Source organism: Amphiprion ocellaris, chromosome 7, assembly GCF_022539595.1.
Source record: "Amphiprion ocellaris isolate individual 3 ecotype Okinawa chromosome 7, ASM2253959v1, whole genome shotgun sequence".
NCBI lineage: Eukaryota > Metazoa > Chordata > Actinopteri > Pomacentridae > Amphiprion > Amphiprion ocellaris.
Genome location: NC_072772.1, coordinates 29,346,403 through 29,374,084, shown reverse-complemented (window position 1 = coordinate 29,374,084; position 27,682 = coordinate 29,346,403). Strand labels below are relative to the sequence as shown.

Here is a 27,682-nt window from a genome sequence, read left to right as displayed (position 1 = left end):
TATTCCATCTTGGAATAATGGTTTCAATAATATTTATAATTAATTTGGCTATAAAGATATTTGCAGGTTTTAAGATTGATTTTAAGATTGATTTAATTATTTCAATCGCCTTTCCAATGTTTTTGCAATGTTTTACTACAGCACATGCCCAATTTTCTGCCTGGCAGTTGTTTAAAAGCACACAGGACAGTTGTAGATGTTCTGGATGTATTTTCTTTACAATTCAAGGCAACTGTTGGTTCCTATTCAAAAATCTTTCAATGATTCTGCTTGTTCAACTGTGACCATTAATTCTGCCTAAATGAATAAGAAGTTAAAATAAATGACACGACTCTGGCAAAGTTAAAAGAGTCAGCCAATTGAGTCTTTATATACTGAATATAAATGAATGGAAACAACTGGAGGCTTACAACAGGGAAGCAATTACAAATCTAGCAAATTTAGCAACATTAGCATTAAAATCAAACCGCAAACTTTGTGATTAAATAACAACCTGCATGATCTCAGTAACCATATATGTGTGTTGCTTGGTGAAATGGTTAGATAAGGTATAAAGCATATGTGATTTGTAGTAAATTAAATCTAATATGTAAAAGCACTCATATGATCCTTATGGAATAATATCAGCTTGATATACTATTGTGTTGTATTCCTGTGAGGTAGTAATGCTAAGTGGGGAGTTGAAGGTGCCTTCCAAAAACTAACTACAGTATTTATCTGACACAAAAGTGACAACAGGGATATTAGCTTGTAGTTCAAATGTTTCAAATATATAATTTCATCTCAAGACCAATACTTACAGTGCATCACAGAGATCACTGAATTTTCTCAGTCATCCAGGTCATGGTACAGTACATGTAGCTGCTGAAATAAAGGTAGCTGGAATTTGTCGAAGATGTTTCACCTCTCATCCAAAATCTTTTGGTGGAACTCTTTCAACTAATTCAAGCAGGTCCAGTTGCCTTCATTTCAGCACTTAGATATACATCACAGAGATCTGTAGTCCTGCAGGTTTGCAGACCTTGTACTCAAGAATCCACTTTCAAATCTTGCCTGGGCACTATGCAGGATAACCCAGTTTACCTAACTACATGGGTTTAGCTTCTGAACTCTTCCTGTGAGGAAACAGAAATAAGAAAGTGTTAAGGATGCAGAATTTAGCTTCTGAGCACCACCTGGAGGAGAGATAAGTTAATCCCGAGACAGTGGAGGGGCTGAGAGAATAAAGACGACATGGTGCAGGAAATGGATCATTAAGGCCTCTGCAGTCCATGTTTATAACATTTATCAAATACAGCCAAGACTAAAAAACACAAATACAGAAAGAAGGGCGGAATATTAAAATTCAACATGGATATATTTGTTTCCATTTTTGCCAATTAAACAGTGCCACACGAGAGTGCAGTTTGTTTGAGAGCGACTTATCACAGCTCAGAAGCTGGACCTATTTAACTCACAAGCAGTTAGTGGATGCACAGCAGCTTCTTTGTATGATTTGTAAGGCAGAGGCTTTGGGAGAGAGGATGCCCTTCATTGGGGAAAAATAAAGGAAAAGGAAGATGATACATTTGTCCTTTCAGCTTTTGTTATCTCACTCTGCTTTCAGCATGCTCATTGAACAGAGGTAGGCAGCAATGTCAGGCTAGTCTGTATCACCCTGTCATATCTAGACAACATGTGCTGGACCAAGGTTTTCTTGCTGACATTTCACAGCTGAGCCAGAGCCAAGATTTTTTTTTTTTTTTTTATCATTATTTCAGTTTAAGAAAAAGACTTGTTGAGTTATCTTGGTTTGTTAGATTTACATGTGCCGAGAAGCTGTTACTCAGTCTATGTGAGGAAATAACAAAACTGATAACCCTCTGCAACCCTCTCAAATGAAATACAAAGGTCTCAGTTGCTAGGAAAGATTGAAAAATTGAGTCGAGCAGGTAAAAGATGTGTGAGACGGGCTAATTTCCACTGATGATGGCAGTCATTCTTCAGAGCTGCATTGTGACTGGCTGAATACTTACCAGGTCTCTTTGGATCATCTCCGCCTCTAAGCCTAATTTGCTAATGACAGGAGAGCTGAGAAGCCATAAATGTCATTGGTCTGCTGCAATTTATCACTGTCTGCAATTATGCTCCTTAATACACTGTATTTAGAAAGGAAACACCATATAAGATGTTAGAGAAGTAGTAAGAAGGGTCTGCATCCATCTGAAGCTGCAGCCCCATTTTTTCCCTCTTTCCCCTCAGATTTACTGCCATTAATTTTACATTTCATCACCTCAGTAAGCATGAAACATGGTAAGTTTTACATTGTCTGTGTGTTTCCTTTTTAGCAGCCTATCACTGTTGTTTGAGAATTTAACAGATGTAAGAAATGAATTCCTCAGGCACTACTCATCCTTTGCCTGACAGTATTGCTGAGATGATTTGATCATTCAGAGTCATGTGTGCTTCTCTTATATTTTATCATTCCTTTATTATTTTGACTGTATTCACTGAGGTAAAATTCAAGGATTAACTTGCACCATCCATCCATTGATTTGTGCTGTTTGATTTCCCTGTAAGTTTTCCCACGTTGAGCCTGTTTCCCACAGAGAGGTTTGTTTTAGCTCCCCATCGTTCCTATTTTCATTTAGCAGACGTCATCACCTTCGTGCCTCCATCTCCAGCTCCCCTGCCTCTCTCTCTCTAGCCTTCATAATACCAGACTAACGCCGACATTCCCACATCAGGCATAGGCAGTCACAGCTGCATACACAGGTAGGCCTGCCCCCCCCCTCCTCCATGGCCTCGCCTCAGTGCTCCATTCCCCCACAAACATGACACTGAAAACACAGTTTATGATTGATGAGTTAACAACCAGGCTTTGAGCTAGAAAATAGCTTGTTTTACTTGATGAATTCAATTCTTTATCCTTTTCATTTTCCTTTCTTTTTTTCTATACACTGCACTGTTACCTCAACACCTTTTTTTTTTTTTTTACTGTTTCTGATTAGCTGTGTTACTGGTAGCTGATAATATGCAGACAGTGGAGGATTAACTTACCACATCATTGTAGTAAGCCACTGCACAAATGTACATCTTTGCAGAAGCGGAAAATAGAAACCATAAAAGTGTTTGTTCTGACACTACAACCAAACCAAAAAGAGCACATGCACTGTTTGAATAATGTTTACTAAAAGACGCATGCTCCACGTGCATGCTTCAGTTGGCCTCTCCAGAAGGAATTAGTGTTGTAGTGTTTGTGTGTGACAGTCATATTGAGTCGCAAGAGCACTCTGCAGGTAAAACCAGCTAAATGGTTGCCTTCATAGTCAAAGCAGCTTCAGTGTTGTGATGGAGAAAACACAAAGATTACTTAGATCTGGGATGTGCTTCCCTTCAATAATCAAGCCACAAGCCTTAAAGGTGCCTCATGAAATTTCTTGGTAAAGAAAGATTTTGTTTATATCTCACCCCAACGTATATCCTTAGGGTTAAGTCAACATATGAAATGAATTTCCTTCCTCATCAAATGTTTGCAAAGCTGGTTTAGTTGAACATTTTGAGTGATGCATTTTTACCATCCATGTATCTTAGCTTATTGTCTTATGAACTGTCTTTGCCACCACTAGTGTTGATCAGTTTGAAACTGGCAGCAGGAATGTGTACCGTGAAGAGTTGTGCACATGCAGAGAAGTGCTCCACAACACTGCTAGTGGATAAAAACATCAACCGGGCACCTTTAAACTATTAGGACCTGGCCTCAAATAATAACACAGGAAAAAAATATTGTAAATGTAAAAATTTCCCAAGCAGCGTTTTCTTTTGGGCGTATCTGTATTCTTATACCAATGATTCATCATAGATTATCTGATATATGATATTCAATACTCAGGTGCAGGTGAAAAACACATTATCTGATGTGTGAATATTTGAAAGTAGATTCGAGACATGTTTTATTCTGAGCATTCAAGGATAAATCAACACAAAATATAAAGAGTTTTCTCATTTATCTCTAGTGTCATAGGTATGCAGATAGATTTTTGTTTTGTTCGCACAGAATCTGAGGTATTTGCCAAATTGACTAAAGTTTGAATTGAATTACTATTTCAAAAAAAATAACAGCAATATATGTACTAAACACATATTGCTCATCAGGGAAAAATACAAAAACTATCTGCATGCATCTATACTGTTTGAGGTAAGAGGGAAAATATTTGCATTTGCAGTTTTCAGTGAACTGACCTATTAAGGACATACATTGCAAACTGCACATCAGAAATCGCAATACTTTATATGCGCCTTTGTTCTTCATCTTGACCTTGTCGGAGCATCTTGCGCTGCTCTCACAGTGAACGTTTCTAGTATGTTTCCAGTTAAGCATGCATTTGGCTCTGACAGCAAGCTTCGCTATCCGTCGCTTTCTGCACACTGTCAAACTGAAGACAAAGGTCATGCAAATTTCTTGTGTTTTCCTTTGAATTCTGTGGTCACCTTCTTTATCACGGTGTTGTTCCCCTCGTCTTCCCTTTCTGCTGTCACTGTCTCCAACCATGGCAACAGCCAAAGACTTTCCAGGGCCTACAACAGGTAAATATCCCAATAGATGATTATTGCAAGCCAGATTTCGTGCGTGTGATGCTGGATCTGGCTCTGGGTCAGGACACATCACGGCCTCACCCAGCATGAGCCAAATCATCACCATGCATGGATGCTCACTCTGCTGACGCCAGCCGCTTTCTCTCCAGCCATGTCGCAGGCTGCATAAGTTATCACACAATATGTTTCTCTTTCAGTTTGTCTTTGCACAATGAAATAGATGGTTCTCTCTGGGTGGAGATGGGCTAAAGACTGTATTTGTGCCATTGTGTATGTTTATGACCATGTGATTACAGCAATTTTTTGTGGAACTTTTTATGTTTCAAAAGTCTGCTCACATAAGTCTTTATAAATATTTTTGTTTAACATATTTTCTGGGTTCTCCCATGATTTAGCCTGTATGCATAGTATGTGGTTTGCAGCAGATCAATTTGATAAGGCATTTATTAACATGTATGTTTTTAGCGGTTATGATGGAAACAAGGCAGAGACAAGCTTCCCAGTTCGTGTTGTCATGATGTAATTAAACACCAGATCAGACAAAATATGCCTGAAAAACTACAATGAATCGCCGACGTCGCTGTGTTCTGCTGTAGTTTCTCTAGTTTTCTTTTATGGCTGTGTGTTTAGTATCTTTTATGTCATTTTGTTATTTCTAAAAAAGTGTTCTAATTTTTGCAACCATCTAGATTTAGTAGTTTTGTTGTTTGCTCCAGGATTGACATAAGAATAGCTGCATTTACAAAGGAATCAAAGCTTCAAAATCTGGTTGGACACGTGTAAAAAATTTAATGGCCTCATTTCAGTAGCTATTTTCACTTGTTTTTACAAGGGTGAAAACATAAGTATCGAGTTGTGTTTAGATGACAAGCTCAGCTGCTGTGCAGCAATTTAGTGCGTCTCATTCCGGTGGCAGTGCGCACCGACCAAGTGTGATATGAAAATTGCTTATGCTCCTTGCTGACATTGGAATCACCTGTACAGATCATTATATTCATCGACATGCAACCAAAATGGAATTAATTCAACTGTTATACCAAAACAGTTGTTGCTTCAAAGTCCAAAGTGTCTGCTTGTGAGTCCCCGATAAAACAATTGTGGTGGTTCTATTCTGCATGGAGTTAAATAAACTGCATGTTACACAACTTCATCTTTTTTTATTTTTAACTTCCCACTCTCGGGATGCTGAAAATGAGGGTTGCATTCTGTTAACAGAGGAGTATAACGAGGTTTGTAGAAACATTCCCGCCGTCATTTCCCAGGGTCACTTTTGCAAAACCGAGCACAAGCCATAGCCATTCATCTGCTTGAGATAATGAGAGCACACAAGGTGCACAGTAAAGACACAGCCACTCACAGTTTATTACAGGACAGACACAAAAGCATGCTCCTGCCTGGGAAACCCTCTGTTTGCTCTCTGCCCAGAGGATGCCTCATGTTAAATAACGCTTATTTAAAAACACTGATCCTGAGCAGCAGAATGTGGCAGCGAGCAAGGAGAAACAAATAAATGATAGTGTGTGTAGAGGCTCTGGCAAAAAAAAAAACCCTAAAACATCACTCAGAGCTAGATTTCAGTTTTCTTTAAGCACATTGCTGTTACTAATGCCATGTTTTTGGAGTTGTGCAGAGATTTGTGCTATTTCCTGTGATTACTTCTTTTCATACCACACTTTAGGCACTTCAAAGCAGCAATGTCAGGTTGCTCTAAATATGACAAAAGCTCATTTGGGACTGTTGAGCTTTGTTCGCAAGAGTAAAAGCTACATCTGGATTTTTTGTGGGGGATAATTGCAGGAGCCAAAATATTTTTAGTGCTGTTTAATACATGCCTACAGCTGTGTGAGACAGCGGCAAAATATCTTGCAATTGTTAATGGTATTCCTCCACTTTTCCCTCCTACTCTCCCTATGTCTGTCTTGTTTCAGATCCTAATGCTTTAGGACAGCACGGACCTGACCACGCTTTAATTGGTGGCGTTGTTGCAGTCGTGGTCTTCATCACCTTGTGTTTGATAATAGTTCTTGGACGATATCTGGCCAGACATAAAGGTAAAAGAGGTCATTTTAATTCCTCTGAATTACAATTTGCTTGCTTGGAGTAAATGAATATGTCTTGCACTTCTCAGCAGGTGGATAACTTGCTTTGGCCTCTGTATTTCTACAGGGACATATCTGACACATGAGGCCAAAGGAGCAGAAGACGCCCCCGACGCCGACACAGCTATCATCAACGCTGAGGGAAACCATGTGCATGCAGAGGAAAAGAAAGAGTACTTCATTTAGACTTCTTTTGTTCTTCTCCTTCGCCTCGACAACTTTCAACAGCAGACATGCAATTTTTAAGCTGCCTCAGTGTCGCTACATGATCTGTTTGATTTTACTTATATTTTTTTTTTGTCTTTTCCAGAAAGCCTGGATACACTTGTTTTCAAAGCATTTGCTGACAAAATAGCGTTCTTCTTCTAATCGATATAAACCATGTACAATTGGATTACTTCCGTTTCAGTTTTACAGTGCCTAAATGCTGTACATTTTCTGCATTTCCTCCATTGCCTTTTTTTCTCTACTCTTTTTTTCTTTATTTGCTAGCCAACTTTTTGCAGACTTTTTCCTTTTTTAATTCAGAAGCAACAACAATTGTGCTCCAACCTAAATTAGAATCAAACAGTTTTGCTTTAGGAGCAGAATATTTTAAATACATCAATTTATCAGTAATTAACATGAGAGGAATCTTTTCTTGTTTAGTCTTTTTAGGGATTAAACGATTGTCTTGGATGTTTCCTAGAGTTTACCCCACTGCAGCCATACTACACATGTTAACGCATCTTTCAACAGACCAGACACTTTGACAAAACAAAATATGGAAGCACAATCTATGTGATTGTCTCTAGATGAAATCATCTCCCTCGCAGCACTGTCTGTATATTCCTGCACTGGTTTATTTTCCGTTTTTTTTGCTCGTGCTGTTGATTTGTACCAACAGAGAACAAGTTAGAAAATTAAAGCACAAAGTCTGAGGACTAACACAGAGGGAAAACACATCAACTGTTTCTTGTCTCAGGATTCAATATGAGGCTAGATGGAGAGATGGTGTCAGACACGAGAGGAAGATTTCAGTTCACTCGCAGTTATCGTCATGGATGAGGAACTTTAATTTTGTTTGGCTATTTGATGTAAGATCCAAACTGAATGAGTGGAACCTTGCGGCGGTTCATTATTTATGTTGAATTTTATTGAACAACTATGCTCAATGTGTGGGTATTGCTGTAAAATACTTTGCTAACGTGAATATTGGTGAACAATATTGTTGAATCTTGGGATCCCTGACACATTACAATTTGTATATTAGCATATACAGTATTTAAAGTATTCCACAAGTCTTTTTTTTCTCCATTAATCTTACAAGAGTTTGTTTTGCCTAAAGGCATGTAAATAATATGTAAGTATTCAATTTTAGTAAAAATGAAGAAAAACGCTGGTTCTAGCTTTTAATTTCAGGTCACATCAGTTCCCGTCATTTTAATGAGAGTGTTTTCACGGGATTCTAATGAATTGCTTAAAATGTTAAAAAAAAAATCTGGTCAAAATATATGTATTTATTATTATGACTGATTGACATTTATTATATGATACTATATTGATTGATATTATTGCTGTTATTACTAAAGTAGTTGTCTGACATTAACTTTTCCATTTTTTAATTTTGTAACTTATCATCAGAAAAAAAACAGTACAAGATCACCGTTATGGCCTTTGAGTTTGCTGCAAACATTACTAATGACATGTTGAGGCATTGGTGAATCAGACATCCCTTCACTGTATATAATCACTGTATCAAAGACATTGAACCACGTTGCCAATGCTCATACATGTTATTTTGTTAGTTCAGTATGATGCTATAAATAACTCATTTTGTACAAAGATTGAATCGCTGTAATTAATTTGCTTTTTATGGGGGATGTGTGAGGTTTGCTTTTTTTCTCAGTATTGAATATTCATTTTTCAACTATGCCACTGTAAAAAAAAAAAAAAAAAAAAAAGAAAAAGAGAGACAAAGTGCGGATTAAAATATGAACAACTTGAAAACTGCCATTTTGTTGTGACTAGGTTTGTACGTTGAAATGAACTGAACAGAAATGCTTTGTGCTGGTGAATTACAGCACTATTACCTGCAGTCACAATATCTGTCCACATAGCTACAGTTAGTAAAAAGGACTATACGTTGATGGACCAAAGCTGCACTGTAATTGTTATTCTGTGCAATCATTAAGTATTACTCAGCCTTTAGTATTAATAATATATGCAAAGTGTCCAACTTGTAGAAAGATTAAAAAACCATGAAGCTCCTCGGGAAGATTGCCAAAGGCTCTCAGTGCTGCCTCATGATTTGTGCATTAATACAGGGTGACAAAAGGAAGGCTCAAGTCCCTCTGAATTCCATCGTGTCTCGCTGGAGCTCAGTTCGATATGCTTGAAGTGGCTTCGTGAAACTACTCGCAGATGTCAACACAGCAGGCTGCTGTTGCCCTTCTTTCAACAAAGTAGACAGAGGAAGTAGGCTGGGTGTGGAAAACTGGAGGCAAACTACTTGTTGGGATGCCGGTGGTCGCTTTAAAAAGGAAGTGAAATTATGACACTTAGGATCCAACTTTATTAATCCCTGTGGAGATATTCACTGAAAATGAAAACATTAATGGCAACTAACAAAAAAGACAGATGGGATGCATTTAGCAAGTAGATAGTAAAATAAACAATAAAAATAGAGCAAAAAAAGAATAAAGTAGTAAAATGGAGTGGAAGCAATTGTAGAGTTAATAGGTGCAGATGCTGTCTTTTTATTTATGTGAAATATATAAGGGTAGATATATAAATGGGTACAAGCATTACTAGCATTTATGTCTTGTGAATTACTATAAATATTTATTCCTGTGGTATAAATATATACTATAGGTGTTATATACATGATTAGTATGCATAACATGCAGTCTGCATAAAATCAAGTTTGCTTTGGAAAGCATCATGAATATATTAAGGACATATGGGACGATTCAAAATTCCAAGAAATATATTTAAGTAATGCCCTATATATGGGCATAAACTATAATGGTCTGTGTGTGAGCATTACAAAAATGACACCATATCAAACTTACATTTGACTAAAGCAAATGTTGATTATATTATCTTGAATTGAGTAGTAATCTGGATAGTACATGTACAGCAAATCATGCCAATTCAGAAAAATAAAAGAAAGTACCTTTTATAGTCCATGATCACTGCTTCAATGGCTCAAATGAACTCTTTGAAATTTGAGGATGGATGTGATAGCCTTGCTCGGATTACTGAGATCATATTAAGTATCTGAGCATCCTTTAAGGGAGATCTCGTTCCAGGACACAGGACCCAAGTCATTACGATCCTCCATTCTTCAGCTCTCATTGACCTTGAGCATAATGTTGCTTCCCAGCAGACTGATGTTGCCATTATCAACGCACTGTCCGGCCAACCATCTGCCTGCTTCACACAACGCCTGACTCCCCCTCTCCTCTCACAGAGACTGTTCCCAATGCTCACTTCATAATCATTACCACCAAAAGCCCAGCCAGTTGAAATAAACATCAGCTCCCACTATCGCACTCCTTCACATTATTAAAAGCTCAGTGCTTCGTTAAGCTATGTAAATTGAGATAGACTGTCTTGAATAATGCCTGGCAGAAAATAATGCTAAAAATCCATCATAATTTAGTAATTGGATATTGAGAGGAGGAACATTTATGTGCAATCGTAAATAGTGAGTTGGGAAATGGATTTTTTCTTTACCCTTGAAATGTGAGAACCATACCCTGGGCAATGTAACAATCACGGCATGACCTCTGAGGAGGTCTTGTAAGTCTTACTAAACGGAGGAAACTGATCCCCACTGTACCCTGTAGGCAGGGTTCATATCAGTCCTCCAGCTCACAATAAGCTCTTATCATGGCAGAACAGAAGTCTCTGACAAAACTCCTCAGAGACAAATTGATATCTTAAAAAAAAAATTATAACACTTAAACACATTAGGTCTACAGCACAATTCTGATTTTAAAATTTAAAACATTCATTCCTGAGTTAATAGTCCATGTGAGTTTTCTTGCATTTCCATCCCAGCGCAATTAAACAGTCAGACTGTGGACTTCTTCAGCAGCTTTTTTTATTTAGTCTCATCCTCAAGACTCTGGTAGAAAAGTAACATTTTTTTTTCCAATAACGTGGACTCGACCGTTGTCAACACAGTCTGTATTTTTCTTTTTTTCTTTTTCATCACACAGTTTTGCTGTAGATTAGTGACAACTGGAGGAGCCATAGCAAGACTGTGCAAAAAAAGCCCTCCAACCCTGACACAAATAGTAGAATCCTTCTTTTTGGATTAACAGTACAACACTTTATGCAAAAATAACAGTAATTCCACTTGTTTTCACTATCCAAGCATGTAAATTGCCTTGTGTAATTCACTGGGCGATTTGTGTAGCAAGCAGAAGGATAAAAGGATTTGAGAGATGGAGTGGGATGCAGTATGCTCACCAGAAGTGATGAAGAAATGTTTGTCCTCTGGATCATGTTTTTAATTACAGATTTAATAGGTATTAGTGACTCTGCAAAGTAACCCAGTGATTCTTCACAACCTTTAGTCAGTACTGTATTTGCAGATAACAATAATCACAATATTCCCAAGTAGAAACAATCAATCCACCTGTTTTTCTCTGACTATACTAATACTCTGTCATCTTTCCTATTGCCTGCCAGGCAGAACAAATATTTTGAAGGAATTAACTTATAATTATTGCCCTGCACCCAGAGGTGATGTATATAGAGTAGACAGCAGAAGATGAAATTCACAATTTTTCAATATCGTTCTTTTCCTTTTCAGAACTTAGTGTCAGGAGTCTGTTATCGTTGGCCTTAGAAGCCCAGAATTGCATTGTTTGTGCAAATGGTTTTGTCTTTGACTGACAGCTCACTCTAATAGAGAATCAGGTAGAATAATAACAGCATGTTTACAACACTGCTGCTGCCTTGGAAAAGACTCATTGAAGGAAGAAAAAAAATCTCATGATGATGATGCCGGTGGCAGGTAATCTTTTGGAACATCATGGCTTTGTGAAAATACCCACAGACAGATCAGCTTACAGAATTCTCACTTTTATACATTTTTAGAAAATACATTTTCATATGAAGCTAATAGAGGTGAAACACACCTGAGACCTTCTGCGGCCACGTCTGACTTACAGCTGCTGCATTTGCACCTCATCTGTATCTCTACTGGATCAGGGAGCTGTAGGATATTATCTTGAGATGTGTTTTGCCTAATCATATTTGATGAGATTAAACAGATCGCTCACACTTCCTCTTGTGACAGGGCCGAGTGGAAGTTAGAAGGAGTCAAATGATCTGGAACAAAGAACATGAGCTTGTGTATCCCCCTAGATGCATCACCATGCCATTAGTCTAGATGAATGTGTACAGTCAGACACAATTCCCTTGTTTGCTGCATGAGGGCTTCCACTTTGTGAGGCAGCGGCTCTGCTGTTCGAATCAGGCCACATGCAGGCCCGTGGATTGATGACTGAAACCCGGCTACCCACTGTATTTTAAGCTCATTCATCCACACTGACTCACATTCACCGCGGTGCATCTTTAAATAGCCTGCCATGGGATTGTCTGTCTTCCATTTGATTTATTCTATAACATATTTTTAGATCTAATTAAAACAAACTTTTCGGAATTGTTTGGGTGAATTTTGAATCACGCAGGCCCTGGAGAGAACATAAAGGGAAGCCTTGTCTTGGTAAGTCTTCCGGGAAGAAAAATAGCTAGTACTGTACCTGTGGCATAAGGTATGCAATAAATAGCTTGCCATCTGTTTGAATTTCAGCACTTGAGATTCTTCCAAGGAACTCACCAGAGACTTAATTAAAGTTGGAATATTAGTGAGTGGGAGACTGAAGTTCCTCCAAAAAATGACAGCTAGAGGAAACCTTAGCATTAGTTTGTTCATAGGGAAACATTTATTTGTTAAAGTAAAAAGGCTGCATTGAACTTTATTAAAGTGAGTATCCTTACAGATTATTCCAAGATCTGATTTTAATGCTTTTTATGATACCACTTTCCATTTATCATCAGTCTGCCCTTTCCAGCTAATGTGTACAGCTAATGAAACCACAGGAAATGATGTATGTTCACGCAGCAATTAGACTGAATGTGGAAAAGACGGTGGCTAAATGAATTATTAGCCAGTTAATCAGGGGATAATGAAGACACCTTTTTTTTTTGGAAAGGAGGATGTGCCACTAGCTCATTGTCTCTGAAAAAACAGGGTAGAAGGGAAAAAAATACTTAAATAAATACTTGATGCACTCCTGGGGATTAGATGATAATTTAAATAAACATTTTCTCAAAAGCAACAGTGCCTTACTTCTGTTGCAGATGCTGCTGTGTAGTTGTCAAAGTTGTCATGTTTCTGAAAAGCAGAGTTCAGTCATTCGTAACCACTTTCATAATGTTGTGTACCTGAAACCATCGCTGCACTGCTGTAGTTAGAAGCATGTTTGTCATTGATTGCATCGCTGACATGTCAAGAAGATGATTGTGAGGTTTACATGAAAGTGTAAGCGCATTAAAAGCCAACAACCTGATGTTGCAAAGCCATCAGTAGTAAGAAAAATTACTCACTCATTATATAAGCAGGACAGCAGTGAGGATTTAAGGAAGTAAAAATGACAAAACAATCACAACCACATATTTAAATAACCATTATAGTATTCATTCTCTTGCTTATTTCATTATAGGCATTTCCTTTACAAGTAACAGGCACTCTCCGGTGCAAACTGAATATGAATGTGTGTACAGCGTATTAAAAAGGTTCAGACAAACTGCTGTGCCTGCAGGATGCCAGCTGTTTCAGAGTGGATGGACATTAGGCAACGGCACTCAACGTCCTCCTCCCCTTCATCTAGATGTTTTGTTTTTTCAGCATGTATAGTAAAGCCATAGGATGACATCAGTTTTTTTTTTTTATAGTTTCATATTCAGTTTTCATTTCATTATTAACTAGGAATTTCATTTATAGCATTGTTCAAGGTACAGTGACAACTGGGAGCTCTGAAAGTTGTGAATGAATTTTAGAGAGTGTGAAATTGGGGGCTTAGGTCAGAAATGTTCTATTTGGAAATGTGGTGGTTTTAAGTAGAGACCACATTTGTTGAAAACTGCATTGGTTTACTTAGTACTGCAGCTGTACAGTTTGAAGTTGAGTTTCTCTTCCCTATGTAATGATTTCCTGTGACTATTGACCCCAGCAGTCAGTGTTACATTTGTCATTTACATGATTCATTTCAATCTGTGGTTTAGGATTCGTAATATGAAACTGTGCTTGATGACCACTAGTGAACCCAATGCTGTAAAATCCACCAAAAGAATATTCAGGGACCTTCTTTCTTGAAAATGTTTAAAATAAGGCAAATACACACATAGAATAGAAATAAATATCTGCTGTAATGTGATTACACACAGACAAGGACTTCCATAATAATATCTATCTATCTATCTATCTATCTATCTATCTATCTATATATATATATATATATTTTTTTTTTTTTTTTTTTTTTTTAAAGTGCTTCAGAAAGATAAATCGCACTTGAGACGAGGTCAAGGGGTGACATGGCACATTGCAAGCATGTAACTGAGCTCCTTATGATTTGTAGGATTGTAGGTGCTAAAGAGCGCATACAAAAAGAGGGCAAGGACCAATGGGACAGCTAAGGCTTAAGTACTTCCAGAGCAGCGTGCCTGTCGTCTTTATGATGCCAGTCAGTGTGACGGTGGGCCTCGGGGATTACTCCAGACAGACAGCTCAGTAAGACAACTGATTAAATAGTAGTGAGAAGAGAGAAAATGTTTAATTCAGCCATATTTAGTATTCATGGGATGGAAAGCCATACAAGAGTTCACCTTGAGGGGTCATCCGGAGAGAAGGTCCGGAATCCCAAAGAGCGGCTAGCCCAAGTTTCCACAGAACACTTGGAAACACAGTCGATTGTGTTTTTAATTGCTTTGATTATCAAGTTTACTTTAGTTGAATTGAAAATGGTAATGCAGCACGTACTAAATTGACAAACTCACATGCTTTGAAAATGAGTTCTGTTTTGCAGCTCTTGTGACATTGTGATAGATTTGTCACAATAATCAATGCTGAACCTCAAGTCATGGATATAAATTAATACATTCCTGACACATTTAATCTACTGTATCATTGCAATTAACTTTAATTTGCTTGTGTGCATGTTTATGGCATCATGGAGTATCTTACAAAATGCAGTGAAAGATTGCACAGATGACTGTGTGCATAAATAACATTTTATTATCGCCTTAATTATCTGCATATGACATTGTATTATCGCAATGCTCAAAAATAACTTGTAAAGAAAAAAGTACAGCTGTGCTACAAGAGAGACACAGGATGAGTCATGCTTTTCCAAAAAGGAGTCTGTAAAGATTGAAATGTGAACTATTCATTATGTGCAACAACTGCCTGCAAAGAACAATGAATATTGTTCACCTTAGGTACAGAGCAATCTGGTATGAATCCACCGTGGTGTATGTCTTTTTCATGACTGTGAAGATACAAGCAAAAGTTTGGAAACTGTTCATTGTGTTATTCTCAAAACCTTCTGTTCAGTGTTTGCAGCTTCAAGTTATTCAAAACAATACTATTTGTATTCGCTTGGCTCTGTGAAGGAGTGCCAGCTATAGAGACATGATGAAATCCCTATGTTAAAATACCTCACCATGACGCTCAAAACTAATTCAATTATATGCATGACCAGTTCAATAGACCTACAGAATTGGGTTATTGTCTGAAATGATGAAAAAAGAAAAATACTACTAAATCATGTGTGAATGAAGTGTAATGTAAAAATGATTTTCACAAAGAGTTGCCAAAATGGGTTTCAAGAACAAGGGATAACAAATGATTTCTTCAGTCATCTTCCAAGCTATTTACTCTTCATCAACAAGAGATGCTATTCACAATGAATTTTCAAAAGCATTTCATCATTGCTATAGTGACTATACTGGAGAGATAAAATGGTGTCGTTCCAAGTAGGGCAAACAACAGAAAACAGTGGAAACAGCATAAACTTTTTTTGCAGATGCAGACTCCATCTGCTTTAAAGCTGCCTTTAGTCAAAAGAACTATGCATCATGTGCTGCTCTGAAGGAAGAGATATTTCACATATGTGCAGTACTTCTGCTTCTTATACCATATGGGCTGGCTCATTAAACCAGGGCTACATGTTTGGGTTTTGATCGATAGCTCATTGCATCAAACATGGGCTGTGAATACTTGTGTGGAAAGTCAATACAGGTGATGAGCTCCATAATGAGACCTGGAATATTCCTGAAATGTCAGTGGGTCACAGTCTCCAAAAGAAAAGTTGACTGATTGAGAAGCTGAAAGTCCTTTTTATGATTCAGCTTTAGTGTTGACCCGGTAAGTCAACAGTAGGGATAAAAAGGTATACAACAGCCTCACCAACAGTCTTAGCTCTTTAGGTACAGCTCAGTTCCCCGCTTTCATTTAATGTGAAGATATTAATATGTCACAGAACAATGAGACGCTGTGAGGCAAGTAAGTGGAGGGAAATGAATGCCACCATTGCCCCAACCTTCACCCCTGCACCAATCCTGTGTCTGCAGTTTTGTGATAATGATGTTAGAGTCACGGAGGCCCCTGAGAATGGAAAGCACCCCATAAATTTCCAGATCTGCAGAACCTTGATCTGCTGAACCATCTCATTGACATGGAGCTCAAATTCACTGTGTCCAGACAGGCAGGATAATCATCCCACTTCTATAAAATGCACAGAGTAGCTATATATAGCGCAGTGGTCATGTTCCTTCCCTGGAAGTTGAAGGGTAGTGCCAGTGATATTTTTTCATTGCTTTGGTTCTGCACTCCAAAAATGAACTGAAATAATGACACTGGCGACAGTGCTGACTTCCATCTCTGAGACATTTGTATTGAGTACACAGTGTAGAAATTTTGTCCCTCCAGGGTTTCCAGGAGGAAACTGCATAGAGAAGAGTGGTAGAACTGGATGAGTCACATCACATGACAACAGTTGGTTCTCATACCCTAAAATGTAATGTTTTTTTCTTAAATGTACATGTTTTTTTTGGTTGATTTTGCTTGTTGCTAGTGGAGAAGGCCTTCATTCCAGAGGAGGTAGCTCAACTTCACTACGAGATGTTGGTTGAGATCCTGTCTTTAAATATACAACCCCTAAAATTTAGGACAATATTGGAGGGCAATGAAGTGAATTTGCAGCACAAGCCTGGGAGATCTTCACCTGGGAAGGTGTTACGTATGTATCACAGAAGTCAGTTTTTAACTGCAGAGAATATGCACCCAGACAGATATTTTATGATTTATTCTAACTGCCTTACATCTTTTGGTCTACCTACAATGCATCCATTCATCTGATAATGTAACTGTTACTGTTAATGTAAACACTATCATATTAAAAATATATAATAAGTGCTCGAGTTTGGAAACAACAACAACAAAAAAAACCATAAATAAGTAAGTATGGAGAATAAAGAATCTGAAGGTCAGTTACAAGTGCAGTACTGGTCAGTAATGCTGCTACACTGCCTAAGATCATTATTAAAGACAATGAAGCCAAAACTATTAAAAACAACATATTTACTACAGTTATATTAGGCAGGTAGAGATCAGCAATAAACTTCTGATGAAAAGGAGTAGGTGGCAGGGACTAGGCTGACATTTTCCACTTGACTATCCAAAGTCATACCTGACTTTATTTGGAACAGCAGTCATTTTATCAGGATCATATACCGGAATATCACAAGCGCTATCCATCTGTTCAGCTACTCAAGGAATGAAGGTTGAGGACATTTACAGTGTGCACGAGTAAGCAAAAGAGCACTAAAAAGCTTTCTAGTTAGCCATAAGTCAAACAATCCTTGGCAAGTTTCCTTGGAATTAACACTTTGGCATTTGGAAGTCAATCTTTAGGACATGTCTGCTATCCTGTGCCTCTACAATGATACACTGCTGTGTAGTTAAATCAACCAAGGACAGACCAGACTAACCAGCAAGAAAAACAAATCAAGAGATTGATCAAGTATTTTAAAACTCATCTGTGCATGAGGGCTGCACAGTGGCGTAGTGGTTAGCACTTTCGCCTTGCAGCGAGAAGATCCCTGGTTCGCGTCCCGGCTTTCCCGGGATCTTTCTGCATGGAGTTTGCATATTCTCCCTGTGCATGCGTGGGTTTTCTCAGGGTACTCCGGCTTCCTCCCACAGTCCAAAAATATGCTGAGGTTAATTGATTACTCTAAATTGCCCGTAGGTGTGAATGTGTGAGTGCTTGTTTGTCTATATATGTAGCCCTGCGACAGACTGGCGACCTGTCTAGGGTGTCCCCTGCCTTCACCTGAGTCAGCTGGGATAGACTCCAGCCCCCCATGACCCTAGTGAGGATTAAGCGGTGTATAGATAATGGATGGATGGATGGATCTGTGCATGAAATAAAACAAATTAATGGTGTTGAAGAAAAGCAGCTGTCTTTATTGCAAAATCTTTTCAACTGATTTCTTACAAAAGCTGGCTTTCAATATTCCATTGGTCTTCTTTCATCATGATGCACATCATTATGACAGCAACTAATCTGTCCTCAAACAGACTAGTTACAACTAAACAGGCCAAAATAAAACCAGTTTAAGTTGCTGTGTTGCTGTTTAATCATAGCCATATGTGCAATACAGTAATCTGCTGACTGATTCTGCTTACAGACGTTCTGGTAGAAATGCTAACTAGGGAAAGGTTATTAGACCAAGAGATGCAAAATGAGGGGTTAGAAGAGGTTGCTCATCCTAATTTAGTATATTAAGTCCTAAGGAAGGCACCTAGGAATTGAGCTCTCCTTAATAAACAAACACAAGGGTCCTCTGATGAGACTTCTAAAGACCTAAGTTAAAAGTCCTTCCACTTGGGCAATTAGACCTCTGACCAGAATGAACATCCACTCTCTGAGAGCAAAACGAGAACCCGTAACATCAGCACGAGCACCAGAACCTTCAGACAACCAGCATCTCTCAGGCCTGGGACTAAAAGCACGATAAGCAACCCCCTCCTCAAAGCCATCTCTGGATCTAGTAGCTGCTCATTAATTAGCATTTCTAGGATAAATTTCGATTAAAATTGATGTATAAATGACTTAATAGATAGAAGAGTGTGGGTTGTTTAAGAGCTTGAAACACTGCTGTTGAAATGCACAAGGCCACAGATCAACATGGTTGATTCATTACAGTTTTTTAAGCACAATTTTTATATTTGATCCAAATGACAGCTGAAATTGCATTGAACTAAATTATTAATTTACTACTCCTACATGTTTCTTTTATGTCTTTTAGATTTAAGTTGTGCATTGTATCCATTTTAAACAGTTTAACAGATAACATCTAAGGTTGCCATGTTTGCCAAATTTCATTGTATAATGCTGCCATCTGCTGGGCATCACAGATTAAGCTAGTTTGTATTCAATGTAATACATGTAACTACTGAAAATTAGCATTGGTTTCAAGTTGTGTGTCCTTATTATTTCCTTTCATCAAACAACTTAAAATGGAAGTAGACTTCATCAAGTCTTCAAGTACAGTACTAGCATCAAAGCACTGATGATACAGCAGTGCTTTCATTAGTTTCATCAGTTAATTTTCAACAGAGTCTGAAATGTGCTCACTCAGGGTTCAAACTCCTTCGAGGAGATTATTTGTACAAATTATGTGTGTCTGCGACAACCATGGAATGAAATGATATAGCCTTTCAAAAGTACAGTATGAGTGCTTACTGTATGTAGCAGTTCATGCATTAGCATTTTGCTCATGAAAATATCAATCAATACTGTATATTTGATATGATCCCTGAGTAATAAAATCAACATACAAATCTATATGAATATGTTTTTTATTTTCCATATCTGACTTGAGGGGGTAAAATTAAGATTCATGTTCAATATCCACACATTTTAACTGCCAGATTGTAATCCTCAATAACGTACAATTTATCTAACAACTAATCGTTCAAAGAAAATTGGAGAAAGGATTTCCATGGTTATGTTATCTATAATTCATGAGAAGAAAAATCAACAGATTTCAAAAACAGATATCCAGCATATTGTTGACTATGTTGTCCAATTATTAAAGTGGTATCAGACCTGAAAATCCTATTATAGCCTGTTTGTAATACACTCTGGTGCCATTTGAGAAAAGAAACACCTAGGGCAAGGTGTGATCTGCTGCACATGCAGGAGTATTAAAATTGCAAATAAAACTGAAGTCCTTGAGAAAACTCTCAAACATCTTTTTAATGCTACTTTTTTGAAAAATATGCCAATTAACTACAAAGAGTAGGAACACTGTTACCCAGATTGTAGAAGCAGTCTTTCTGACTTTTATCTCACTTTAATAAGCACCTGACCAAAAATGTGTACTTTCAGAAGAAGTTACTTCACTGGCAAGGCACCTGTCAAATAACTATATATTTATTATCTAAGTCTGACCACTACCTCCCTTCAATCCCGAAATATATCTGAAAGACATCACAACAGCCTTTCTCATTTAAGAACTGATAGAGCTGCCCAAGGTCCATGTGATTACCTCTGTTCCCATGGGGGTCAAACATTGCCTCTTCAAAGCCGGTGAACTTGCGCAGGGAGTCTATACTTTCAACAGTCCTGCTGTCCTCGCCCTGACGATCAAGGGGAATATCTTCTCTATGTCGAATCATGATCTTCTTCCATGTCAGAACCTTGACTCTGCGAAATGGGAAAAAGTTTGGAAAAATAATCAACTTGGCACTTCGCCCAACTTCTGGATGTGACAGCAGCTGCTAAAAATAACAACACTCAAGGTACCTGGACCAGAACTCCTCACAGGCTGACTGAGGACCTTCCACACACACAATACCAGGTTTCCCCGGCATGCTGAATCCTGACAGGCACAGCTCCTTGGACCACTCCAAGATGTTCTTCCGCTTCGACTTGTTATAGATGTGGTGACTGTAGATCCACAGTCGGCTGAAAACTTCCTGTGGCTGGGAAGAGGCAGGCTCTTTCTTGGAAACCGGTGCCGTGAATAAGCTCTTATTAATGAAGACCTGCAAGTTGTCTTTCACCCAGTCCACAGCAGAGAGAACACATACTTCCCCCTGGCAGTTTTCTGTGAGGTATACATTGAGATGTGTCTGGAGTTCTGTCTGCTGGGCCCTGCTGAGACTGGAACACCTAGAAAATGTAACATATTGTCAGAAAATTTCAGAAACATTTAGGCCAACTGGAACTTTCTATCTTTGGGAGCAAAGGTTTTTCACAGAGAGCTTGAAAATACTACCTATCATATGACAAAAATATCTGCACCGTATCATAGCAGAACATAACAATAACAGAATCTCAAGAAGATGACAGGCTTCTTAATTAGTTAATTAGGATGATTCACTATACATGCTGTTAGCAAATTACAGGTTTTGTTCTTCACTTCCTGCTGCAGCGGCATTTTGTATAATTATAAACATATCATCTAGTGGCAAGTAAACGTCCTTACATGCAGCCATGTGACTGCTGTCTGTGCTCAGCTTTGCAGATTTCTTGACTTTCAACAAGGCTACAATTTGCATTTTCAGCCTGTCACTTAGATCATTCCTCCTGTGTCTTCGGTTTGTTGCTCATCAATAGATCAGTGGAAATTAAAAACAACAGATTTACCATAACTTTTAAAAATACCAAGAGCGTCTGCAAGTGTTTTACAAATTTAAATGACAAACTAAAGTAATTAGTTAAGTGTATCCATTTTTTAATTTGTTTGTTTTTATATGAGATTAATTACTATAAACTGACATGATGTGGAAAGGGGCTTACCGAACCGTTATTTCTGGTAACACACTGGGATATTCAGATGGATAAGCACAGGACAGAATGACCTCCGTCTGAATGGAACAATAAAATAAGACAACACAAAAAAAACAACAAAATTATTGAAAACAAAATTCATTATTTTGAATCACTGTGACATATTGTGACAGTCTTGGTCGGTTACCACCTCCGTGTTTGCACAGTCCAGCTTCTGTTTGATGAGAAACTGCGGTCTGGAGGGAGGAGGGCTGTCTGCTGAGGCTGAACTCTCCACGTAGTCCCGGAGCTCCGCTAGTGCCAGCTGGTCGGTGAGCTCCAGCTCATCTAGCGTGGGGAACATGCTGGTTAGCAGCTCAATCTCTGCAAGCTGAGACTCAGCCCACTCCAAGTAAGACATGTTGACAAAGCCCGGACAAAAGCGTCGACTTTTATAACCGTGAATATATGAACTGTTAACCTCTGAACAGCTTTCTGCTCAAAAACAGATATTGTCGCTTCACGCTGTCATTTCGGCTAACTAAAGACATTTTCGTGTCGTCAACATCAAAATGTTTTACTCTTTACATGAATATCTTTAAGCCTAAAACAATTAAATATATTTATGTAAACTAGATATCGAAAGCAGAAGACATAATCTAGTTCAGCACTTGAAAGCCACCGATTCCCGACACGAGCTAATACGCGAGGTTTGTTTCAACTCGGACTCTTTTAAGCGACGCACACAGGAAACGCACGGACTGAGCAGCAGAAACAGTGGCAGCATCACATTTTGTTCCTCTGTTTGCATGTGTCAAGTGGGATTTTTTTTCTGCCAAATCAGCGGAGTGATTTTTGCGAATTTTAAACTTTGTAAACTTGTTTGCTAACCTGAACGCTTCCATTTTCTCATTATAACCAGTAATGTAAAGTGAGTATAGCCGGATTACAGATTTCATTCAAAGTAAACGAAACTGAAAACCTGAATGTTATAGGCTTCGTTTCTGACAGGACCATGGGCATAGTCATGAAGTGTAATGTAACACGACTTGGTGTGCTCTTCTGGCACTGAATTTATGGGCACTAAACTCTGTTTATAGCAGTATAATATGATGATGTTATTAGCCAAAGCTAGCGTTAATTCATTCGACTCCTGTGTCTGATTTCCATTCATCTCTAAATGTGCTTAGGTGAAAATGGGAAAGAAAAGGGGGAAAGACAAGAGCTCCAGAGAGGAGGATGACATTGACCTGACAGGTAAAGAATATATCATGATAATCTTCATGGCATAAAACAACCTGTGGAAGGCCTAGTTTCACTTTCCCTCTTTTTAATTTTAATTGTTTATCTCTATAGGTCCATCGTGCAGACATATTAAGAAGGGAACAGACCAAACTCTTCTTAAGAAACTTTCTGGCAATGTTGATTGGACAAGTTGTCAGGATTGTAAGAATGAAGAAAATAAGGAAAATATCAGCACCACTCTGCCAGAGGAAGCTGAAGAGGATAAAGAAACAGGAGGGATGTGGATGTGCTTGAAATGTGGCCACAGAGTGAGTTTATTCTTCTCACTGATCATTCAGTTTGACAGTGTGAAGTAGCTTCTTCTCTAAATGACCCATCTTGTCTTTTCTACCAGGGATGTGGACGAAATTCTGAGAACAAGCATGCCATTAAACATTATGAAACTCCTCGGTCAGATCCACATTGCCTGGTGATCAGTTTGGACAACTGGAGTGTGTGGTGAGTATGTTGTTGTGGTGTGACAATCACAGATTCAGACCTGGTGCTTGAAATGAGAAAAAAATATTCTTTTTTAATGTACTGTCAAACTTGCAGGTGTTACATATGCGATGATGAAGTCCAGTACTCAAGGACGGGGCATTTGGCTCAGCTGGTAACCAACCTGAAAAAGCAAACATCTACAGATCTGATAAAAACAGCACCAAAAGGTAGGTACATTCTGAAGTTTAATTGCTATTTTTTGAATCTAAATATATCACTGGATTTAATGGCTTCTAACCTTGCACACATGTTTTCATATTTAGGAGAGAAAGAGAACACTGACTTCTTGAAAGCTGAACAGAAGACAGACACTATAAAAGCAGAGGAAAATGTGGACAAGGAAAACAAAGAAAACAAGGATCACCAAAAGAAAAACACCAGGAAAGAGAGTGCTGGGAAATCACAAACACAGAACAACACAGCTGAAGAAAAGCGTGGTGTTTCAGTAAAAGGACTGAGCAACCTGGGAAACACTTGTTTTTTTAATGCAGTTATTCAGGTAAGATCGTGCCTTATAGAATGCTAGTCTTGAGATAAATGAAAGTTAATAATTGGCATCATTGTCTTCTCCAGAATCTCTCCCAAACACAGCTCCTAAGACAGACTCTCAACAAAGTGACAGAAGAAAAAATGAGTCTTAACATTAAACCAGATGACTCCTTAGAGCTGGTGTGTTGCCATCATACTTTAAATAATTGATTTTAACTTTATAAATAATAGATGTAGCCTATCTAATACACACTATTTATTGCTTAAGAGACTTGCTTTTATCCTGATTGCAGCAGCCCATTGCAGTGCAGTTAGAGCAGCCTGGATCCTTGACTTTGGCTATGTGTCAACTTCTCAGTGAGATCCGGGAATCCAAGAAGAGTGTTGTAACACCACGGGACTTGTTCACACAAGTTTGTAAAAAGTGAGTGTTGCTACAGTTTGAGGTAGAACTTAAGCTGCTCTTCAAATATGCCGCCTTGCATTACTGCATTAAGTGTTATTCATGGATTTATCTTATCATTGCAGGGCTGCCAGGTTCAAAGGATTTCAGCAGCAAGATAGCCAGGAGCTGCTGCGATACCTGCTGGATGGGATGCGAACGGAGGAACTTAAAGTGTGCATTCAATTTAAAACAAATTTCTCCATATATCATACTAGTAAAAGATTTGTACTATAAAGTGTACTTAAAACTGGACAGCTGTCCCACTACCTATTAATAACATTGGTAATAGAAAGTTATGACATCAGAAAAGTGCTGCAGTAGGTACATTGCATGTAAGTCAGCTGATGTGAATTGCATTGTGTGTACATTTTTTACTCAAGCTCACTAGTAGAAAATCAGTCAGACTCCACATTTAGGGCCAAATTGCCTTTTATTTCCCTCTTATTTCATTACTTTAGAGATTCTGCTGCTCAAAGGGTTGGTTAATTTTCACAGAGCAAAGGTTTCATAAGAGCTAAAATCAAAGTGTAAAGAGGCTGAAATTGAGATTCTGTGTGCATGCTTTAAATCTCATATCTGCAAGGTCTCCTTATTCTTCACCAAAGATTTGTTTGTTTACAGAGACTAAGCTCGGGGATAATGGAGGCATTGAAACAATCTAGAAAAGGTACAGAGGGAGATCAGCTGAAAGCACTAGTAAAGGGTAAGTAACTGAGCAAATTACACATCTTTTAGTGCCATTTCAGTAAAAAAATAAAATGCATTAATCTATACTATCAAATTTTTTTATTTTATTTTTTTTTTGAGAAAAGTGGCCCACTGACAAGTACATTATGATTTCAGAGTATGAGAAAAATGGAATTGTCAAAAACTTTGTTGACCAAGTTTTCGGTGGGGAGACGACCAGCACTATAATGTGCCAGCAGTGCAAAATGGTATGTATAATAACCAAAAACTAAAAGAGAACCTATCCAGTTGAAGTCATACTAATAACGTCCATTATTCTAACAGGTGTCTGTAGTCACAGAGAGGTTTCTGGATCTTTCCCTTCCTGTTTCTGATGAGGTAAAGCAGTTATGAGTGTTTTTGACAATTTGTTGTGTAATTATTTGTTTGTTTGCTTCTGTTAACTGCTTTTGGACGCTTTTGTGACCGTATGTTACAGGCATACAGAAAGAAGAATCCAAAAAAAGCAGTTCAGAAGACAAGTGAGTTGAGCCAAGATGGCAGAAACAGCCCTGCTTTGACCAGTGGAAATGATGACATTCCCACTGGGACTGGCAGCAAGTACCAGCAGAAGAAAGCTAAGAAGCAGGCAAAAAAGCAAGCAAAGGTATCTGAGTGAATGAATCCAAAGGAAGCTTTTGTCTCCCTCCTTAAGTCATTGTCTTAAGGGATGAGTGTAAACTAAATAGTCTATGTTTTTTCCTTGTCTTGACCTACAGCATCAAAAAAGGCAGCAAAAGCTTGAGGGCAGAGTCACTTTGGACAGTCTCACATCTCCAAGTCACACTGAGAGTGAAGAGACAGAAGCTGCCGTAGATCCAAAGGAAAATGAAAATGCAGACAATGGAACACAGGAAGAACAAAATCCTGCCCGAGTCAGTGAGTCTGAACAGGATCAGAAGGCCCTTGACACAATCCAGGTTGAGGAGGAAAAAGAAGATGATGAGGATTCCGTGACTGACAACAACTCATCAGATATGTCGTCAGTCAGCAACCGTTTTACTGTCTTGTCAGAGGAGCAGCAGTCAAAGGACAACACCTTATGCGATGAAATATCCAACATGGATCTGGAAGGAGATGAGGACACACAGCTGGTAGATGAAATGGAGAAAGTAACCCTGGATGATGCCTTCATAGAAGACTCTGATGGTATGGAACAAAGTGTGGTGTCTGAAGAAGAAGGACAAGAGGCTAAAGAATATACAGTATTGGACCAAGACCCAGAGTTGGCGTTCAGCACACTAGCTATGAGGACACCTCCAGAGAAACAGGACTGTTCAGTACAGTCCTGCCTTTTTCAGTTCACAGAGGTAGAAACCCTCACACAGAACAACAGCCTGCTCTGTGTCACCTGCACTAAGCAGCAGCTGAAGAAAGACGAGGCTGGAGGCATGTAGCATTTCTCTCCATAATAAGGATTTATTGTAAATCTGCTTGTATTTATGATATTGTTTAAAAAAAAAAGGCTGTTGATCACAAATCTAGTAATTCCAACAAGGCATGATGCCAATGAATATGTATCTGAAACATTTTCCTAATGTTTTGCTGCATTTTTATTGAAGCAACTTCCTTTATCATTTTGGGATCAATAAAGTTCAATGTCTATGTTTAGGATCTAAGAAGAATATCTACACTGATGCCTTGAAACAAATGCTGATTTCCTCTCCACCACCAGTCCTTACCCTTCATTTGAAAAGATTTCAACAGGTAAAACAGAAAATGTCAGCACTTTTTTTTTTTTTTTTTTAAACATCTTTGATCAAATTGACTGTTTTGACATTTTTCTCTCTTTTGCAATCCATTGAAACACTTTCTGGAATCTTCATGAGACTACTTTTGTTGTTTTCCTCCAGAATGGATACAGTATTTGTAAAGTGAACAGACATGTGAACTTCCCCCTGATACTGGATCTCGCTCCTTTTTGTGCAGTTAAATGCAAGGTAAGTAACAGATTTTATTACATATCGATACTCTTACACGCCTATTTGTGAATTTCTGAGCACAAACAAATCTATTTTTTCCCAAACAGGGTATAACAGATGGAGATACTCAGATTTTGTACAGTTTGTACGGTATTGTAGAGCACAGTGGAACAATGAGGTCGGGTCATTACACAGCCTATGTGAAAGTACGCCCCGAGTGCCCTAAACCCTCATCCAATGGAGTTGCAGCAGGTAGGTGTACCTAGGAGTGACAATCAATAGAATGCTTACGTGGACCCAAATCTTTATCTCCACTAACTTATCACTGATTTTCAGGGGATGCAGAACCACCCAGAGGGTCCTGGTTCCATATCAGCGATACAAGTGTTCAGCCTGTGAGCGAGAGCAAAGTCCAGAGCTGCCAAGCCTACCTCCTTTTCTATGAAAGGATCCTTTAACTGAACGTGCCTCACTACTCAGGAAATCCATATAAATCAACTTGCTACTTCAGCTCCACCACGTAAGGATGTGATGAAATGTCAGTGATCATACAGAGGGGGGATTTGACATCGGTGACATATTTGTCACTGTGGAGTCACACAGTCCTAAACAGGAATCTGTTTCTCACACTCGTGGGAATATGGCAAGGTGTGCAATCAAACTCAAGATGGACATTGGACCGATTGTGATGCGGAATTTAATCATTTCAGGAGACAAATGAAAGTCTGGGAACAAAACTAATGTCTATTTTTTAATCAATATCATGCAATTAAATGCTTCATAATGAGAGAACCT

General features: G+C 38.4%; 3 protein-coding genes across 7 annotated transcripts in view; 2 read left to right on the top strand and 1 right to left on the bottom strand.

The window, feature by feature from the left end:
- Positions 1-8,667, top strand: part of cadm2b (cell adhesion molecule 2b) — a 146,068-nt gene extending 137,401 nt beyond the window's left edge. For 2 of the 3 annotated variants that reach the window (XM_035944755.2, XM_023262914.3), the window contains 3 exons: positions 4,540-4,566; positions 6,504-6,626; positions 6,742-8,667. In XM_035944755.2, the coding sequence (XP_035800648.1) occupies positions 4,540-4,566; positions 6,504-6,626; positions 6,742-6,860 (269 nt within the window). In that variant the 3' untranslated portion in view covers positions 6,861-8,667. The remainder of the gene's footprint in view (positions 1-4,539; positions 4,567-6,503; positions 6,627-6,741) is intronic. The other variant, XM_023262915.3, reaches the window with a different exon arrangement.
- Positions 8,668-18,183: 9,516 nt separating this feature from the next.
- rwdd2b (RWD domain containing 2B) lies at positions 18,184-22,236 on the bottom strand. The gene is made up of 4 exons (XM_023262920.3): positions 21,732-22,236; positions 21,551-21,618; positions 20,552-20,920; positions 18,184-20,452 (listed from the first exon to the last, which is right to left on the bottom strand). The coding sequence occupies exons 1-4, from the start codon at positions 21,939-21,941 to the stop codon at positions 20,200-20,202; spliced, it is 900 nt and encodes a 299-aa protein (XP_023118688.2). The 5' UTR covers positions 21,942-22,236; the 3' UTR covers positions 18,184-20,199.
- usp16 (ubiquitin specific peptidase 16) lies at positions 21,794-27,679 on the top strand. 3 transcript variants are annotated; one of them, XM_023262918.3, is made up of 18 exons: positions 21,794-21,932; positions 22,711-22,777; positions 22,877-23,073; positions 23,160-23,263; positions 23,360-23,472; positions 23,569-23,804; positions 23,879-23,974; positions 24,088-24,218; positions 24,323-24,410; positions 24,861-24,942; positions 25,083-25,174; positions 25,251-25,304; positions 25,405-25,572; positions 25,685-26,354; positions 26,578-26,672; positions 26,819-26,905; positions 26,995-27,139; positions 27,224-27,679. In XM_023262918.3, the coding sequence occupies exons 2-18, from the start codon at positions 22,717-22,719 to the stop codon at positions 27,343-27,345; spliced, it is 2,541 nt and encodes an 846-aa protein (XP_023118686.2). In that variant the 5' UTR covers positions 21,794-21,932; positions 22,711-22,716; the 3' UTR covers positions 27,346-27,679. The 3 variants fall into 3 exon arrangements, with proteins under 3 accessions (XP_023118686.2, XP_035800654.2, XP_023118685.2); XM_035944761.2 differs by lacking the exon at positions 21,794-21,932 and adding an exon at positions 22,276-22,451 and having other exon boundaries at positions 24,091-24,218; XM_023262917.3 differs by lacking the exon at positions 21,794-21,932 and adding an exon at positions 22,277-22,451.
- Positions 27,680-27,682: the final 3 nt, after the last annotated feature.